General features: G+C 40.6%; 1 protein-coding gene across 3 annotated transcripts in view; it reads right to left on the reverse strand.

The window, feature by feature from the left end:
* The window catches only part of Cfap221 (cilia and flagella associated protein 221), a 110,723-nt gene that overhangs the window by 22,399 nt on the left and 70,552 nt on the right, over positions 1 to 17,772 (reverse strand). For all 3 annotated transcript variants that reach the window (XM_046456860.2, XM_058583273.1, XM_058583274.1), the window contains one exon: positions 277 to 435. In XM_046456860.2, coding sequence (XP_046312816.1) covers positions 277 to 435 — 159 coding nt within the window. The remainder of the gene's footprint in view (positions 1 to 276; positions 436 to 17,772) is intronic.

Here is a 17,772-nt window from a genome sequence, read left to right on the forward strand (position 1 = left end):
ACATGCATGGCCTTTAAGGGGGAAACGTGAGGATGTTGAAAAAAGGGGGAAGCAGGTAACCCAAGAAGTGAGTATGGACGGGACCAGAGTGGGGCCGAGTCTCCGCCCGTGTCCCTTTAGGGCTGGCCGATGAGGGCCGTCGTTACCATTCTTGCTCTGCAGCTGTGGCTCTGAGCCTAATTTTTTCTAATTTCAGTGGTGTCCCTCCATCCTTGTGCCCTGCCCCTCCCCACAGCCCAAGGCCAGCTCTGCCAGGGAGCTGGGGGATGGCCTTACCGTGTGATGGAGAAACTGCTTTTGGGTGAGAGGAATGCTGGACCCCTTGTGGCACTCGTTGGTGAACATGTACTTGGGGTGGGGGCAGAGGTGGTAATCTATCAGCGTCTCTGCATAGGTCAGAGGGCGCTTGACGGCAAATAATCCTGGGTTGGGATTCTGCAGGAGAGAGAAAAAGAGCTTTTGTTTATCTGTTCCCAAGCCAGGCACAGGACAGGCGTCTGCCCATGCTCTTGGAGGCTCCTGCTAGCACTAACACTCCCGGTCCCAGGTCAGCTCGGCTGGAGAGCAGAAGTGGGAGAGCACGTGCCTTCAAGTTGGCGGCATTTTAAAATATCACACCATCCATAAATGCCACTTCTCTGGTTTAAGAGCTTCACTGCATACCACTGGGACTTACCAACCTCACATGGAAACAAGTCTAATTGAAATCACAGCTTAAAATGGCTTAAAGTATTTGTTTCGAACTATGATGAATTAGGGGGAATTATTAAATAAGCAAAGTGGTTTTAAAAAGTAAAAAAAAAGCTTCTTGTTCTGAAAACAAAAATAGCCTCTTAGAAATAACTTTAAAGAGAAGACAAAGAAGAGGGTGACATTTGATCTACCAGGAAATGTCAATATTTAACATTGTTTTTGGTAGTATTTTTGATTCAGGAAGGCTTCATTGGGATACAGTATCTGGTTTTAAGGGAGAATCTTATTATTATTTTTTTTAAATAACTTTGTTTGTTTGTTAATTAATTTATTTTTTATGTGGTGTTGAGGATTGAACCCAGTGCCTCACACATGAGAGGCACGTGCTCTACCACTGAGCCACAACCCCAGCCCACTTGTTTTGTTTTGCTACTTTTTTTTTTTAAGCAGACCTAATGGATGCACAGAGCAATTCTATCAAAATACTAAAATACAGAGCCTTTCAATGTTCTTTCCAGAGCTTGAGCAGTAGATCCTCTGTCCTTGTTCCAAACAACAACATAGCTTCCCCCTCACAGTTGCTTCATCTCAGATGTTTAAGAACTACTGAGATTTTGTTCATTTTATTTGTATGATATTTTTTTAACAATGAAAAAAATACAGGGCAGAGCGGGGAGCTCAGTCGTAGAGCACTTGCCCAGTGTGTGCGAGGCCCTGGGTTCCATCACAAAACAAACAAGGAATAACCCCCCAAAACAAAACCAAACCCAACCCATGATTCCACTTGATGTATGGAAATTTGATCTCAGTGTCAAGAACCGGATGTCCCTCCACAACTTAAATGGCATGTAGCTAGACTGGGAGGCACTCTAATTCCCAGATGCAAGGCAGGGGAAGGCCCAGGTGTAGTGTGCTGGTGAGGGAACAACACTGCAAAAACTGTGGGCTGTGGATGCAGAGAGGCTGGCCTGCAGCCTGGAGGCAAGATGCAGAGAGGGCTCTCTGCTAAATGTCTGGTTGCAAAGGTCAGGGAGGCGGGAGGTGGGGAAGCCCACAGAGGGTGCCTGCAATGCCCACATAATGTGGAAATAAGCACACGCCTCTGTGAGCACCTGAAGTTGAGGCAAAATTTAGGATACAAACGTAAGTGTGCAAAGGGGCACAACACCAGAGGGGAAATTACCTCTGGGCCTTCAAGGGTGTCTCTGCTGTGGTTAATGGAGGGCATGAGAAGCTGTACGTGGCCAGAACTCTTAGTCTGTCTTGGGCCAAGTGTGATGAATGTGGTCTTCTTGCAAATGGCAACAGCACTGTCTCCAAGAGTCATCAAATTTCAGATTCCCCTGGATGGCCTTGGTTACTGGAGTTAGGTGATCTGAGCAGTCATCCCGTGATGATTTTAATTGTCCTCAAGGTTATGTGTGCATATGGTAGCGTCTCACCAGGCTGCAAGGATTTGCAACCATAAGCTGTGGATTCCTGGGTCCCTTCCTGTCCTTAAGCCCCCACCCCAGAGGCTACTTCTTTATTTCTGGGTTTTGTGCCTCTCATGGTCACAACTTTCACTCTAAACATTATACTTATTCTTCCATTTCTTTTTTAAAAAATTTTCTTAGTTGTATATGGACACAATGCCTTTATTTATTTTATGTGGTGCTGAGGATGGAACCCAGTGCCTCACACATTATAGGCAAACGCTCGACCATGGAGCTACAACCACAGCCTATTACTCTTCCATTTCTTTTTTTTTTTTTTTTTTTTATTTTAATTTTTTATTGTGGGTTGTTCAAAACATTACAAATTTCTTGACATATCATATTCCACACTTTGATTCTAGTGGGTTATGAACTCCCACCTTCACCCCATACACAGATTGCAGATTCACATCAGTTACACATCCATTGATTTACAAATTGCCATACTAGTGTCTGTTGTGCTCCGCTGCCTTTCCCATCATCCACCCTCCCCCCTCCCCACCTCTCCCCTCCCCTCCCCTCCTCTCTCTCTACCCCCTCCACTGTATAACCCTGAGGGTCTCCTTCCATTACCGTGCAATTTACCTTCTCTCTCCCTTTCCCTCCCACCTCTCATCCCTGTTAAATGTTAATCTTCTTCTCCTGTTCTTCGTCCCTACTCTGTTCTTAGTTACTTTCCTTATATCAAAGAAGACATTTGGCATTTGTTTTTTAGGGATTGGCTAGCTTCATTTAGCATAATCTGCTCTAATGCCATCCATTTCCCTGTAAATTCTATGATTTTGTCATTTTTTAATGCAGAGTAATACTCCATTGTGTATAAATGCCACATTTTTTTTATCCATTCGTCTATTGAAGGGCATCTAGGTTGGTTCCACAGTCTTGCTATTGTGAACTGTGCTGCTATGAACATCGATGTAGCAGTGTCCCTGTAGCATGCTCTTTTTAGGTCTTTAGGGAATAGACCAAGAAGGGGAATAGCTGGGTCAAATGGTGGCTCCATTCCCAGCTTTCCAAGAAATCTCCATACTGCTTTCCAAATTGGCTGCACCAATCTGCAGTCCCACCAGCAATGTACAAGTGTACCCTTTTCCCCACATCCTCGCCAGCACTTGTTGTTGTTTGACTTCCTAATGGCTGCCAATCTTACTGGAGTGAGATGGTATCTTAGGGTGGTTTTGATTTGCATTTCTCTGACAGCTAGAGATGTTGAGCATTTTTTCATGTACTTGTTGATTGACTGTATGTCCTCCTCTGTGAAGTGTCTGTTCAGGTCCTTGGCCCATTTGTTGATTGGGTTGTTTGTTCTCTTATTGTCTAATTTTTTGAGTTCTTTGTATACTCTGGATATTAGGGCTCTATCTGAAGTGTGAGGAGTAAAGATTTGTTCCCAGGATGTAGGCTCCCTATTTACCTCTCTTATTGTTTCTTTTGCTGAGAAAAAACTTCTTAGTTTGAGTAAGTCCCATTTGTTGATTCTAGTTATTAACTTTTGTGCTATGGGTGTCCTATTGAGGAATTTGGAGCCCGACCCCACCGACTGTAGATCGTAGCCAACTTTTTCTTCTATCAGACGGCGCGTCTCTGATTTGATATCAAGTTCCTTGATCCATTTTGAATTCACTTTTGTGCATGGCGAGAGAAAGGGATTCAGTTTCATTTTGTTGCATATGGATTTCCAGTTTTCCCAGCACCATTTGTTGAAGATGCTATCCTTCCTCCATTGCATGCTTTTAGCCCCTTTATCAAATATAAGATAGTTGTAGTTTTGTGGATTGGTTTCTGTGTCCTCTATTCTGTACCATTGGTCCACACGCCTGTTTTGGTACCAGTACCATGCTGTTTTTGTTACTATTGCTCTGTAGTATAGTTTGAAGTCTGGTATCGCTATACCGCCTGATTCACACTTCTTGCTTAGCATTGTTTTTGCTATTCTGGGTCTTTTATTTTTCCATATGAATTTCATGATTGCTTTCTCTATTTCTACAAGAAATGCCATTGGGATTTTGATTGGCATTGCATTAAACCTATAGAGAACTTTTGGTAATATCGCCATTTTGATGATGTTAGTTCTGCCTATCCATGAACAGGGTATATTTTTCCATCTTCTAAGATCTTCTTCTATTTCTCTCTTTAGGGTTCTGTAGTTTTCATTGTATAAGTCTTTCACCTCTTTTGTTAGGTTGATTCCCAAGTATTTTATTTTTTTTGAAGATATTTTGAATGGAGTGGTTGTCCTCATTTCCATTTCAGAGGATTTGTCGCTGATATACAGGAATGCCTTTGATTTATGCGTGTTGATTTTAAATCCTGCCACTTTGCTGAATTCATTTATTAGCTCTAATAGTTTCTTTGTAGAGCCTTTTGGGTCTGCTAGATATAGAATCATATCATCTGCAAATAGTGATAATTTAATTTCTTCTTTTCCTATTTTTATGCCTTTAATTTCTTTCGTCTGTCTAATTGCTCTGGCCAGTGTTTCGAGAACTATGTTGAAGAGAAGTGGAGAGAGAGGGCATCCCTGTCTTGTTCCAGATTTTAGAGGGAATGCCTTCAGTTTTTCTCCATTCAGAATAATGCTAGCCTGAGGCTTAGCATAGATTGCTTTTACAATATTGAGGTATGTTCCTGTTATCCCTAGTTTTTCTAGAGTTTTGAACATAAAGGGATGCTGTACTTTGTCAAATGCTTTTTCCGCATCTATCGAGATGATCATATGGTTCTTATTTTTAAGTCTATTGATGTGGTGAATAACATTTATTGATTTCCGTATATTGAACCAGCCTTGCATCCCAGGGATGAATCCTACTTGATCATGGTGTACAATTTTTTTTATATGTTTTTGTATCCGATTCGCCAGAATTTTATTGAGGATTTTTGCATCTAGGTTCATTAGAGATATTGGTCTGTAGTTTTCTTTCTTTGAAGTGTCTTTGTCTGGTTTAGGTATCAGGGTGATGTTGGCCTCATAGAATGAATTTGGAAGTTCTCCCTCCTTTTCTATTTCCTGAAGTAGCTTGAAAAGTATTGGTATTAGTTCTTCTTTAAAGGTTTTGTAAAATTCTGCTGTATACCCATCGGGACCTGGGCTTTTCTTAGTTGGTAGTCTTTTATGGTTTCTTCTATCTCCTCAATTGATATTGGTCTGTTTAGGTTTTCTATATCCTCCTGACTCAATCTGGGCAGATCATATGACTTAAGAAATTTATCTATGCCTTCACTATCTTCTAATTTATTGGAGTATAAGGATTCAAAATAGTTTTTGATTATCTTCTGTATTTCTGAAGTGTCTGTTGTGATATTGCCTTTTTCATCCCGTATGCTAGTAATTTGAGTTCTCTCTCTTCTTCTCTTCACTAGCATCGCTAAGGGTCTGTCGATTTTGTTTATTTTTTCAAAGAACCAACTTTTAGTTTTGTCAATTTTTTCAATTGTTTCTTTTGTTTCGATTTCATTAATTTCAGCTCTGATTTTAATTATTTCTTGCCTTCTACTTCTTTTGCTGTTGTTTTGCTCTTCTTTTTCAAGGATTTTGAGATGAAGTATGAGATCATTTATTTGTTGGTTTTTTCTTTTTTTAAGGAATGAACTCCAAGCAATGAATTTTCCTCTTAGAACTGCTTTCAATGTGTCCCATAGATTCCGATATGTTGTGTCTGTGTTTTCATTTATCTCTAAGAATTTTTTAATTTCCTCCTTGATGTCTTCTATAACCCATTGATCATTCAGTAACCTATTGTTCATTCTCCAATTGATGTATGCTTTTTCCTTCCTTCTTTTATCGTTGATTTTCAGTTTCATTCCATTATGATCAGATAAGATGCATGGTAATATCTCTACTCCTTTATATTGTCTAAGAGTTGCCCTGTGACATAATATATGATCTATTTTTGAGAAGGATCCATGTGCTGCTGAGAAAAAAGTGTAACTGCTTGATGTTGGGTGGTATACTCTATATATGTCAATTAGGTCTAGGTTATTAATAGTGTTATTGAGTTCTATAGTTTCCTTATTCAACTTTTGTTTGGAAGATCTGTCCAGTGGCGAGAGAGGTGTGTTGAAGTCTCCCATGATTATGGTGTGGTGGTCTATTAGACTCTTGAACTTGAGAAGAGTTTGTTTGACGAACATAGCTGCACCATTGTTTGGGGCATAAATATTTATGATTGTTATGTCTTGTTGGTGTATGGTTCCCTTAAGCAGTATGTAGTGTCCCTCTTTATCTCTTTTGATTAACTTTGGCTTGAAATCTATTTTATTTGATATGAGTATGGACACGCCTGCTTGTTTCCGAAGTCCATATGAGTGATATGATTTTTCCCAACCTTTCACCTTCAGCCTATGTATGTCTTTTCCTATCAAATGCGTCTCCTGTAGGCAGCATATTGTTGGGTCTTGTTTTGTGATCCATTCTACTAGCCTGTGTCTCTTAATTGGTGAGTTTAAGCCATTAACATTTAGGGTTATTATTGAGATATGGGTTGTTCTTCCAGCCATATTTGTTTATTTCTGTTACTAAACATTGTTTGTTTTCCTCTTTGATTGTTTCCCCCCCCCTTTACTGTCCTACCTCCCACTGTTGGTTTTCATTGTTATTTTCCATTTCCTCTTCCTGTAATACTTTGGCTAGGATGTTTTGAAGAGATGGTTTTCTAGCTGCGAATTCTTTAAACTTTTGTTTATCGTGGAAGGTTTTAATTTCATTCTCCATCCTGAAGCTTAATTTCGCTGGATACACAATTCTTGGTTGGAACCCATTATCTTTCAGTGTTTGAAATATGTTATTCCAGGATCTTCTAGCTTTCAGAGTCTGTGTTGAAAGATCAGCTGTTATCCTGATTGGCTTGCCCCTAAATGTAATCTGCTTCCTTTCTCTTGTAGCTTTTAAAATTCTCTCCTTATTCTGTATGTTGGGCATCTTCATTATAATGTGTCTAGGTGTGGATCTCTTATGATTTTGCACATTCGGCGTCCTGTAGGCTTCTAGGATTTGGGATTCTGTCTCATTCTTCAAGTCTGGGAAGTTTTCTTGTATTATTTCATTGAATAGACTGCTCATTCCTTTGGTTTGGAGCTCTGTACCTTCCTGTATCCCAATGACTCTTAAGTTTGGTCTCTTAATGTTATCCCATATTTCTTGGATGTTCTGCTCATGGTTTCTTAACAGTCTTGCTGAGCTGTCTATGTTCTTTTCCAGTTGAAATACTTTGTCTTCATTGTCTGATGTTCTATCTTCTAAGTGTTCTACTCTGTTGGTAGTATTCTCCATTGAGTTTTTAAGTTGGTTTATTGCTTCCTGCATTTCTAGGATTTCTGATTGCTTGTTTTTTATAACCTCTATCTCCCTGTATAGTTGATCCTTTGCTTCCTGGATTTGTTTGCGTAATTCGTTGTCGAAGTGATCTTTCATTGTCTGATTTTGCTGTTTAATGTCTTCCTTGATACTCCAGATCATCTGAAGCATGTATATCCTGAATTCTTTATCTGACATTCCATCTGCTGCAGCTGTTACCTCTTCTAAAGTTGCGTTGACCTGCATTGCTTGTGGTCCTTTCTTTCCTTGTCTTTTCATACTGCTTGCGTATCTTTCCTGCAGGTGCGGGCGGCGGCTCTGCTCTCTCCTTATTCCAATTGGGGTGTCGTGGCTACCACGCCGGCAGGTCACTGGGCCTGTTCTGGGAGCTGGTGGCGGCTCTGTTCTGCCCCTACTCCAATTGGGGTGACGTGTCTGTCGTACCAGCAGGCCACTGGGCTTGTCCCGCTGGTCGGTCGCAGATCTTCCCACCTTTCGGGCACGGGTGGAGGCTCTGCTTTGCCCCTACTCCAATTGGGGTGTCGTGACTACCCCGCCTGCAGGATGCTGGGTCTGTTCCTGGCAAGGGAGGCGACTCTGCTCTGTCACTACTCCAATTAGGGTGGTGTTTGTACCCCGCCGGCAGGCTCCTGGGCCTGATCCGCCGGTCTGTTGTAGGTCTGCCTACCTTGAAGGCGCGGGCGGCGGATCTGCCCTGCCCCTCCTACCACGCCTGCGGACCCCTGGGCCTGATCTGCAGGTTGATCACTGGTCTGCTCACCCTGCGGGCACGGGTGGCGGTTCCGCTCCACCCCCACTCCAATTGGGGTCACGTGACCACCACACCGGCAGGGCCTGATCCGGGCGTGGGATAAGGATCTGCTCTGCCCCTACTCGAGTTGGGGTGACGTGTGTACCACACTGGCAGGCCACTGGGCCTGACCCGCCAGGCTGTCACAGGTCTGTTTACCTTGCAAGCGCGAAGGGCGGCTCTGCCCTGCCCCTCCTACCACGCCCATGTACTACTGGGTCGTGGGTCTGCCCACCTGGCGGGTGTGGGTGGCGGCTCCGCTCCGCCCCCTCTCCAATTGGGGTCACGCGGTCACCACGCTGGCGAGCCGCTGGGCCTGCTCCGGGGGCTGGCGGCGGCCCGGCTCCTTCCCTCTGGCTCGAGGACAAATTGAGGAGACTCGGGTGACTGAGCCTCACCCCCCTTACCAGGAGACCAACTGCTTATGTCACCGCTGGTATTGATGAAGATCTCTCCTCCACCGCTTTCTGCTGACATCAGATCTCTGCCATGTTGGTATCCTATGCGAATGGCAGCATTTCGTTCCCCTTGCCGGGCAACCCCAGCAGTGGGTGAGTCCTGACCTGCCCTCAGCAGGACCCGGACCGAGACACAGTTTCCGCGGGCTCCTAGCCCCGGTCCAGGGAAGTTCCGGGAGCCGGAACTCGGCCGCTCCGTGCTCGGTGTAAGCTCCTATAAGTGTAAGCTCCAAGAAGCAGTCCCCGCGGGCTCAGTTCCGGGAGCTGGAATTCGGCTTCTTGGTGCTTGGTGTTTGCTCTGATAGTAGCAGGGTCCAAGAAGCAGCCTCCGCAGGCTCCGCAGCCCGGAGCCAGGGCGGTTCCGGGACGGTTCCGGGAGCCGGAACTCGGCCGCCCCGCGCTCCGTGTTCACTCCGATAAGATCAGATTTTAAGAAGCCCCCAGGCGCTGAACCCTAGCAATCTGTCTGCAAGCCGCAGGCGAATTGCAGCCTGAAATTACCTGTTCTATGGCTGAATGAGCTGCGGTCAGTCAAAAACAGGTGTGGTGACGTCAGTTTACCAACATGGTGGCTGCTGGCCTCCTCTGTGGTCTGACCGGTGTGGAGAACCGAGATGGACCGCTTCCTTCCCCCGTCTCGAACCCAGAATTCAGCCCTGAGTGCGGTGCTTGCGCGTCTGGCAGAAGCTGCAGCGCTGTAACCCTGCGTCTCTATCCCAGCGCGCGTTGCAGACTCTAGCCGCGGGGCGATTTGCTGAATAAGCAGTGTTACCCTCCGTGCGACAAACCTCTCGCGTTTGAGTCCCCGTAGCCGATCCTCATGCGATGGAAATCCTTCCTCCAGGTTCCGGCGCACCCCACTATTGCTGGAAATTCCTAACAAGATATCCTTTAGCCGTCCTGACTTGTCATACTCCCACACAGTGAAGCAGCACACGGGGGTAATGCACTCCCCTCGCCGCCATCTTCCCTCTCTAGTTTTCTTTTTCCCATTTCTTGATTAACAAACTCAGATGATATTTACTGAATCACTGTTAGACAAGGTAAGGATTTGGTGCATGTATATGAATGCCTCATAAAAGCTTCTTTCCAATTTTAAACAGCACATTGCTCTTTTTTTTTTAAGAGAGAGAGAGAGAATTTTTTAATATTTATTTATTTTTTTTTAGTTTTCGGTGGACACAACATCTTTATTTTACTTTTATGTGGTGCTGAGGATCAAACCCAGTGCCCTGCGCATGCCAGGTGAGCGCGCTACTGCTTGAGCCACATCCCCAGCCCAGCAGCACATTGCTCTTTTAGTAACTTACCTTTGTGACTTGACATGACATGCTTTGGTACTTTTTCTGCAGTTCTGGCTGGGGATCAAACCCTAGGCCTCCCGTATGCTAGCCAGGTGCTCTTCCAATGACCTATACTCCCAGTTTACCCCTATTTCTTGAGTATTTACCCCTATTTTCATGTGAGTGTTGCCACTAAAAATGAACACATTATCATTCCTATGCTTTCCTGTACCTTTTCTCTGCAAGGCCAAGTAGAGGCTCAGATTATAGTATTTTTGTGTGTGTGTGTGTGTGTGTGTGTGTGTGTGTGTGTGTAAAGGTTTAATATCTTGCTAGAGTTAAGAGCTTTTTCCTAGCATGTGCAAGGTCCCTGGGTTTGACCTCCAGTACCACAAAAACAAAAAACAGTTCAATATCAATATCATGGCCTGTGGTTCACTGATGGAGAAGAGTTCTAGTATCAAGGGTAAATAGATTCTATTTTAAAAATTTCCATCAACTCTTAAAAAATCACATGAAATTTTAATTTGGTTTCCTATTTGAAACATATGGATTTTTAGTTGTTTTTTTTTTCCTGCCTGGAGTTTATAATTGCCTTTTGTTTTTCTTGAATAATATGCCTTTATAAAATCTGTGGGTGTTTCCATTCTCTTAACTGCACCAGTTGAGTGTGGAGTCTCCCTTTCCTAGATACCTCTTTACCAGAGCCTCCTCTAGGCTCCTTGCCTATGTGCATCACAAGTCTTTACTATAATGCTTTTACTGGCTGTTACCAGTATTTCTTTCTCTTTTCTTTCTTTTTTTTTGGGGGGGGGTTCTAATACTTTCTTTTGCTGCTGTATTGATGTATAATTTCCATATAATAAATCACACATATTTCAATATACAATTTGGTGTGTTCTGACATAAATTACGCCTTCAAAACCCCATTCCACCATACAAATAATAAACATTTCCACCCTCCCAGATGTACCTCATGCCTTTTGTCATCTCTTCATCCCCACATCTTGTCCCTTTATACCTGTTCACCTAATCCATCATCAGGTAGCCAGTAATCTGCTCTCTGTTTCTATGAATTACTTTAGATGTTCTGGACTTTATTATAAATGGAACAATGCAGTATGTGCTCTTTTTATCTGATTTCTTTTACAAGCATGATCATTTTGAGAATCATATATGTTTTTACATTATCAAGAAGAGTTCATTTTTTTCCATTACTGAAATGTATTCCATTGTACGTTTATACCACAATTTGTTTATTCACTAACCTGCTGATAGACAACCCCCTTCCCCATGTACATACTTTTGGCAACATATGAAGCTGCCATGAATATTCTTGCATAAGTCTCATGCCTCCATTTATCTTGGATAAATACTCAGGAGTAGAATGGCTGGATCATATGGTCCCTGCATGTTTACTAACTTTGTAAGAAACTGTCAAACTGTTTCTACTACAGTTGTACCCTTTAAACTCCCACCTGCAGTCTTTTTAATTTTAGATGATATTATAACAGAGGTATCTCATTGCAGGTTTAATTTGCACTTGGCTAATGATCCATTATCTTGTGCATCTTTTTAAGTGCATAATTTGTAAATCTTTTTTTGGTGAAATGTCTGTTCAATTCTTTGACCCATTTTAAACTTGGAGTGTTTGTTTTCTTATTATTGAGTTCTGAGAGTTCTTTTAAAGATGTTTTATTTTATTTGGTGAGAGTACGTAGCTCAAGATCTCCTCTCAACAAATTTTTAAACATTCATTATTGTTGACTGTAAGTATGACATTGTACAGCAGATTGCTAGACTTTAATAATCTTCCTTGACTAAAACTTGATGCCTGTTAATTTGTAACTTTCCATTTCCTCTCCCCTTCATATCTGACAAACATTCTACTCTTTAATTCTCAGTCTGACTACAGATGTTCCTTGATTTACTATGAGATTACATCCTGATAAACCCATTGTAAGCCCAAGGATAAGTATGGTAAGTAAAAAATACTGTATTGTACCTAACCTACTGAACAGCCTGGCTTAGCAACACAGTATGTTAGAGTGCATTGTTTCCCCTTCTGATCTCAGGGATGACTGGGAACAGTGACTCACTGCCACTGCCCAATGTCACAAATATACCACATATTGCTAGACTGGAGAAAAAAATCACAATTCAAAATTCAAAGTGCAGTTTCTTCTGAATACATATCACTGTTGCACCAACTTAAAGTAAAAAATCATTACTGAACCATCATAAATTGGGGACCATCTATATTTTAGATTCCTCATATAAGTAGAATTATGCAGGCTTTGCCTTTCTGTGACTGGCTCATTTCCCTTAGTAGCATGTCCTCCAGGTCTCTTGGTGCATCTTGCAGAATTCCCTCCTTTTTAAATGCTGAATTGGCATTCCACTGCATAGTTTTATGGTACTTTCCTTATCCATTCATCTGTAGGTGGACATTTACCTTGATTACTGTGAATAATAGTGAACATAGGACTGTTAATATCTGTTTGATATCCTAATTTCAACTCTTTTGGACAAATATTCAGAAGTAGGTTTCTGGATCATTCGGCAGTTCTAGATTTAATTTTTTTGAAGGAACCACATTTTGTTTTCCACAGTGGTACACCAATTTTGAATTCCTACAAACAGTGTGGAAGGGCTCCATTTTCTCCATCTTCTCCAACACTTCTCTCCTGTTGTTTTGGAAAGCGCCTTCCTGACAAGAGGGAACTGATCTCTCATTGTGGCTTTGATCTATTTTCCTAATGATTAGTGACACTGAGTATTTTTTCATACACCTGTTGGCCATCTTTAAGTCTTTTCTGAAGAAGTGTTAATTCAAGTCTTTAACCCATTTTAAAATTGAATTAGTTTCTACTGAGTTTTTGAAGTTCCTTATATATTTTGGAGAGTAACTATTTATCAGATATTTTTGCCATTTCACAGGTCATCTTTTTGTTCTGTTGGTTATTTTCTTTGCGAATTTTGAGAGTTCCTAATATATCCTGGATATAAGTCCTTTATCACATATGTGATTTCTCCAAGTTTGTGATTTTCTTTTAATTTTTTTTATTGGTTGTTCAAAACATTACAGAGCTCATGACATATCATCTTTCATACATTTGACTCAATTGGGTTATGAACTCCCATTTTTACCCCAAATACAAATTGCAGAATCACATCGGTTACACACTCACATTTTTACATAATGCCATATTAGTGACTGTTGTATTCTGCTACCTTTCCTATCCCCTACTATCCCCCCTCCCCTCCCCTCCCATCTTCCCTCTCTACCTCATCTGCTGTTGTTCAATTCTCTCCCTTGTTTCCCCGCCCCTTTCTCCTCACAACCTCTTATATGTAATTTTGTGTAACATTGAGGGTCTCCTACCATTTCCATATGCTTTCCCTTCTCTCTCCCTTTCTCTCCCCCCACTCGTCTTTGTTTAATGTTAATCTTTTCCTCATGCTCTTCCTCCCTGTTCTGTTCTTAGTTGCTCTCTTTATATCAAAGAAGACATTTGGCATTTGTTTTTTAAGGATTGGCTAGCTTCCCTTAGCATAATCTGCTCTAATGCCATCCATTTCCCTGCAAATTCTATGATTTTGTCATTTTTTCGTGCTGCATAATACTCCATTGTGTATAGATGCCACATTTTTTTATGCATTCATCTATTGAAGGGCATCTAGGTTGGTTCCACAGTCTAGCTATTGTGAATTGTGCCGCTATGATCATTGATGTGGCAGTATCCCTATAGTACGCTCTTTTAAGATCCTCAGGGAATAGTCCGAGAAGGGCGATAGCTGGGTCAAATGGTGGATCCATTCCCAGCTTTCCCAGGAATCTCCATACTGCTTTCCAAATTGGCCTCACCAATTTGCAGTCCCACCAGCAATGTACAAGTGTACCCTTTTCCCCACATCCTCGCCAGCACTTGTTGTTGTTTGACTTCATAATGGCTGCCAATCTTACTGGAGTGAGATGGTATCTTAGGGTGGTTTTGATTTGCATTTCTCTGACTGCTAGAGATGGTGAGCATTTTTTCATGTACTTGTTGATTGACTGTATGTCCTCCTCTGTGAAGTGTCTGTTCAGGTCCTTGGCCCATTTGTTGATTGGGTTATTTGTTATCTTATTGTTTAATTTTTTGAGTTCTTTGTATATTCTGGATATTAGGGCTCTATCTGAAGTGTGAGGGGTAAAAATTTGTTCCCAGGATGTAGGCTCTCTATTTACCTCTTATTGTTTCTCTTGCTGAGAAAAAACTTTTTAGTTTAAGTAAGTCCCATTTGTTTATTCTTGTTATTAACTCTTGGGCTATGGGCATCCTATTGAGGAATTTGGAGCCCGACCCCACAGTATGTAGATCGTAGCCAACTTTTTCTTCTATCAGACACAGTGTCTCTGATTTGATATCTAGCTCCTTGATCCATTTTGAGTTAACTTTTGTGCATGGCGAGAGAAAGGGATTCAGTTTCATTTTGTTGCATATGGATTTCCAATTTTCCCAGCAACATTTGTTGAAGATGCTATCCTTCCTCCATTGCATGCTTTTAGCCCCTTTATCAAATATAAGAAAGTTGTAATTTTGTGGATTGGTTTCTGTGTCCTCTATTCTGTACCATTGGTCCACCCGCCTGTTTTGGTACCAGTACCATGCTGTTTTTGTTACTATTGCTCTGTAGTACAGTTTGAACTCTGGTATCGCTATACCGCCTGATTCACACTTCCTGCTTAGAATTGTTTTTGCTATTCTGGGTCTTTTGTTTTTCCATATGAATTTCATGATTGCTTTATCTATTTCTACAAGAAATGCCGTTGGGATTTTGATTGGCATCGCATTAAACCTGTAGAGAACTTTGGGTAATATCGCCATTTTGATGATTTTAGTTCTGCCTATCCATGAACAGGGTACATTTTTCCATCTTCTAAGATCTTCTTCTATCTCTCTCTTTAAGGTTCTGTAGTTTTCATTGTATAAATCTTTCATCTCTTTTGTTAGGTTGATTCCCAAGTATCTTATTTTCTTTGAGGATATTGTGAATGGAGTGGTTTTCCTCATTTCCATTTCAGAAGTTTTGTTGCTGATATACAGGAATGCCTTTGATTTATGCGTGTTGATTTTATATCCTGCCACTTTGCTGAATTCATTTATTAACTCTAGCAGTTTCTTTGTAGACCCTTTTGGGTCTGTTAAATATATTATCATGTCATATGCAAATAGTGATAATTTAAGTTTTTCTTTTCCTATTTTTATGCCTTTAATTTCTTTTGTCTGTCTAATTGCTCTGGCTAGTATTTCAAGAACTAAATTGAATAGAAGTGGTGATAGAGGGCATCCCTGTCTTGTTCCAGATTTTAGAGGGAATGCCTTCAGTTTTTCTCCATTTAGGATGATGCTAGCCTGAGGTTTAGCATATATAGCTTTTACAATGTTGAGGTAAGTTCCTGTTATCCCTAGTTTTTCTAGTGTTTTGAACATAAAGGGATGCTGTACTTTGTCGAATGCTTTTTCTGCATCTATCGAGATGATCATATGGTTCTTGTCTTTAAGTCTATTGATGTGGTGAATAGCATTTATTGATTTCCGGATATTGAACCATCCTTGCATCCCAGGGATGAATTCTACTTGATCATGGTGCACAATTTTTTTGATATGCTTTTGTATTCAATTCGCCAGGATTTTATTGAGAATTTTTGCATCCAAGTTCATTAGAGATATTGGTCTGCAGTTTTCTTTCTTTAAAGTGTCTTTGTCTGGTTTCGGGATCAGGGTGATGTTGGCCTCATAGAATGAATTTGGAAGAGCTCCTTCTTTTTCTATTTCTTGAAATAGCTTGAAAAGTATTGGTATTAGTTCTTCTTTGAAGGTTTTGTAAAACTCTGCTGTATACCCATCCGGTCCAGGGCTTTTTTTGGTTGGTAGTCTTTTGATGGCTTCTTCTATTTCTTCCTTTGTTATTGGTCTGTTTAAATTGTGTGTGTCTTCCTGACTCAATCTGGGCAGATCGTATGACTTAAGAAATTTATCGATATTTTCACTATCTTCTATTTTATTGGAATATAGGGTTTCAAAATACTTTCTAATTATCTTCTGTATTTCTGTAGTGTCTGTTGTGATATTGCCTTTTTCATCCCGTATGTTAGTAATTTGAGTTCTCTCTCTTCTTCTCTTTGTTAGCATGGCTAAGGGCCTGTTGATCTTATTTATTTTTTCAAAGAACCAACTTTTAGTTTTATCAATTTTTTCAATGTTTTTTTTTTGTTTCAATTTCATTGATTTCTGCTCTAATTTTAATTATTTCTTGTCTTCTACTATATTTGCTGTTGTTTTGCTCTTCCTTTTCTAGGTTTTTTGAGGTGTAGTGTGAGTTCATTTATTTGTTGGTTTTTTCTTTTTTTGAGGAAAGAACTCCAAGAAATGAATTTCCCTCTTAAAACTGCTTTCATTGTGTCCCATAGATTCCGGTATGTTGTGTCTGTATTGTCATTTGTCTCTAAGAAATTTTTTTATCTCCTCCTTTATGTCTTCTGTAACCCATTGATCATTCAGTAACATATTGTTCATTTTCCATGTGATGTAGGATTTTTCCTTCCTTCTTTTATCATGGATTTCCAGTTTCATTCCAGTATGATCAGATAAAATGCATGGTATTATCTCCACACCTTTATATTTACTAAGAGTTGCCCTATGGCATAATATATGGTCTATCTTTGAGTAGGATCCATGTGCTGCTGAGAAGAACGTGTATCCACTTGATGATGGTTGATATATTCTATATATGTCGGTTAAGTCTAGGTTATTGATTGTGCTATTGAGTTCTATAGTTTCTTTATTCAGCTTTTGTCTAGAGGATCTGTCTAATGGCGAGAGCGGTGTGTTGAAGTCACCCATAATTATTGTGTTGTAGTCTATTTGACTCTTGAACTTGAGGAGAGTTTGTTTTATGAACATTGCAGCTCCATTGTTTGGTGCATACAAATTGATAATTGTTATGTCTTGTTGGTGGATGGTTCCTTTTAACAGTATATAGTGTCCTTCTTTATCCCTTTTGATTAACTTAGGTTTGAAGTTGATTTTATTCGATATGAATATGGCTACTCCTGCTTGCTTCCGAGGGTCATGTGAGTGGTATGATTTTTCCCAACCTTTTACCTTCAGCCTGTGTATGTCTTTTCCTATCATATGAGTCTCCTGAAGGCAGCATATTGTTGGATTTGTTTTTTTGATCCAGGTTACTAGCCTATGTCTCTTGATTGGTGAGTTTAGGCCATTAACATTTAAGGTTACAATTGAAATATGATTTGTACTTCCAGTCACGTTTATTTATTTATTTATTTTAGTTTGGCTAATTTTTACTTTTTGGTTATTTTCCTCCCCCTTTACTGAGATACCTCCCTCTGTTAGTTTTGGGCACTATTTTTCAATTCCTCTTCTTGTAGTATTTTGCTCAAAATGCTTTGCAGTGCTGGTTTTCTGGCTGCGAATTCTTTTAGCTTTTGTTTATCATGAAAGATTTTAATTTCATTGTCAAATCTGAAGCTTAATTTTGCTGGATACAGTATTCTTGTTTGGAATCCATTATTTTTCAGCGTTTGAAATACATTGTTCCAGGATCTTCTCGCTTTCAAAGTCTGTGATGAAAATTCAGTTGTTAACCTAATTGGTTTACCCCTGAATGTAATCTGCCTCCTTTCTCTCGTAGCTTTTAATATTCTCTCCTTGTTCTGTATGTTGGCTATCTTCATAATTATATGTCTTGG

Source organism: Marmota monax, unplaced genomic scaffold (assembly GCF_021218885.2).
Source record: "Marmota monax isolate L192 unplaced genomic scaffold, Marmota_monax_Labrador192_F-V1.1 WCK01_AAM20220418_F8-fsc00121, whole genome shotgun sequence".
Taxonomy (NCBI): domain Eukaryota; kingdom Metazoa; phylum Chordata; class Mammalia; order Rodentia; family Sciuridae; genus Marmota; species Marmota monax.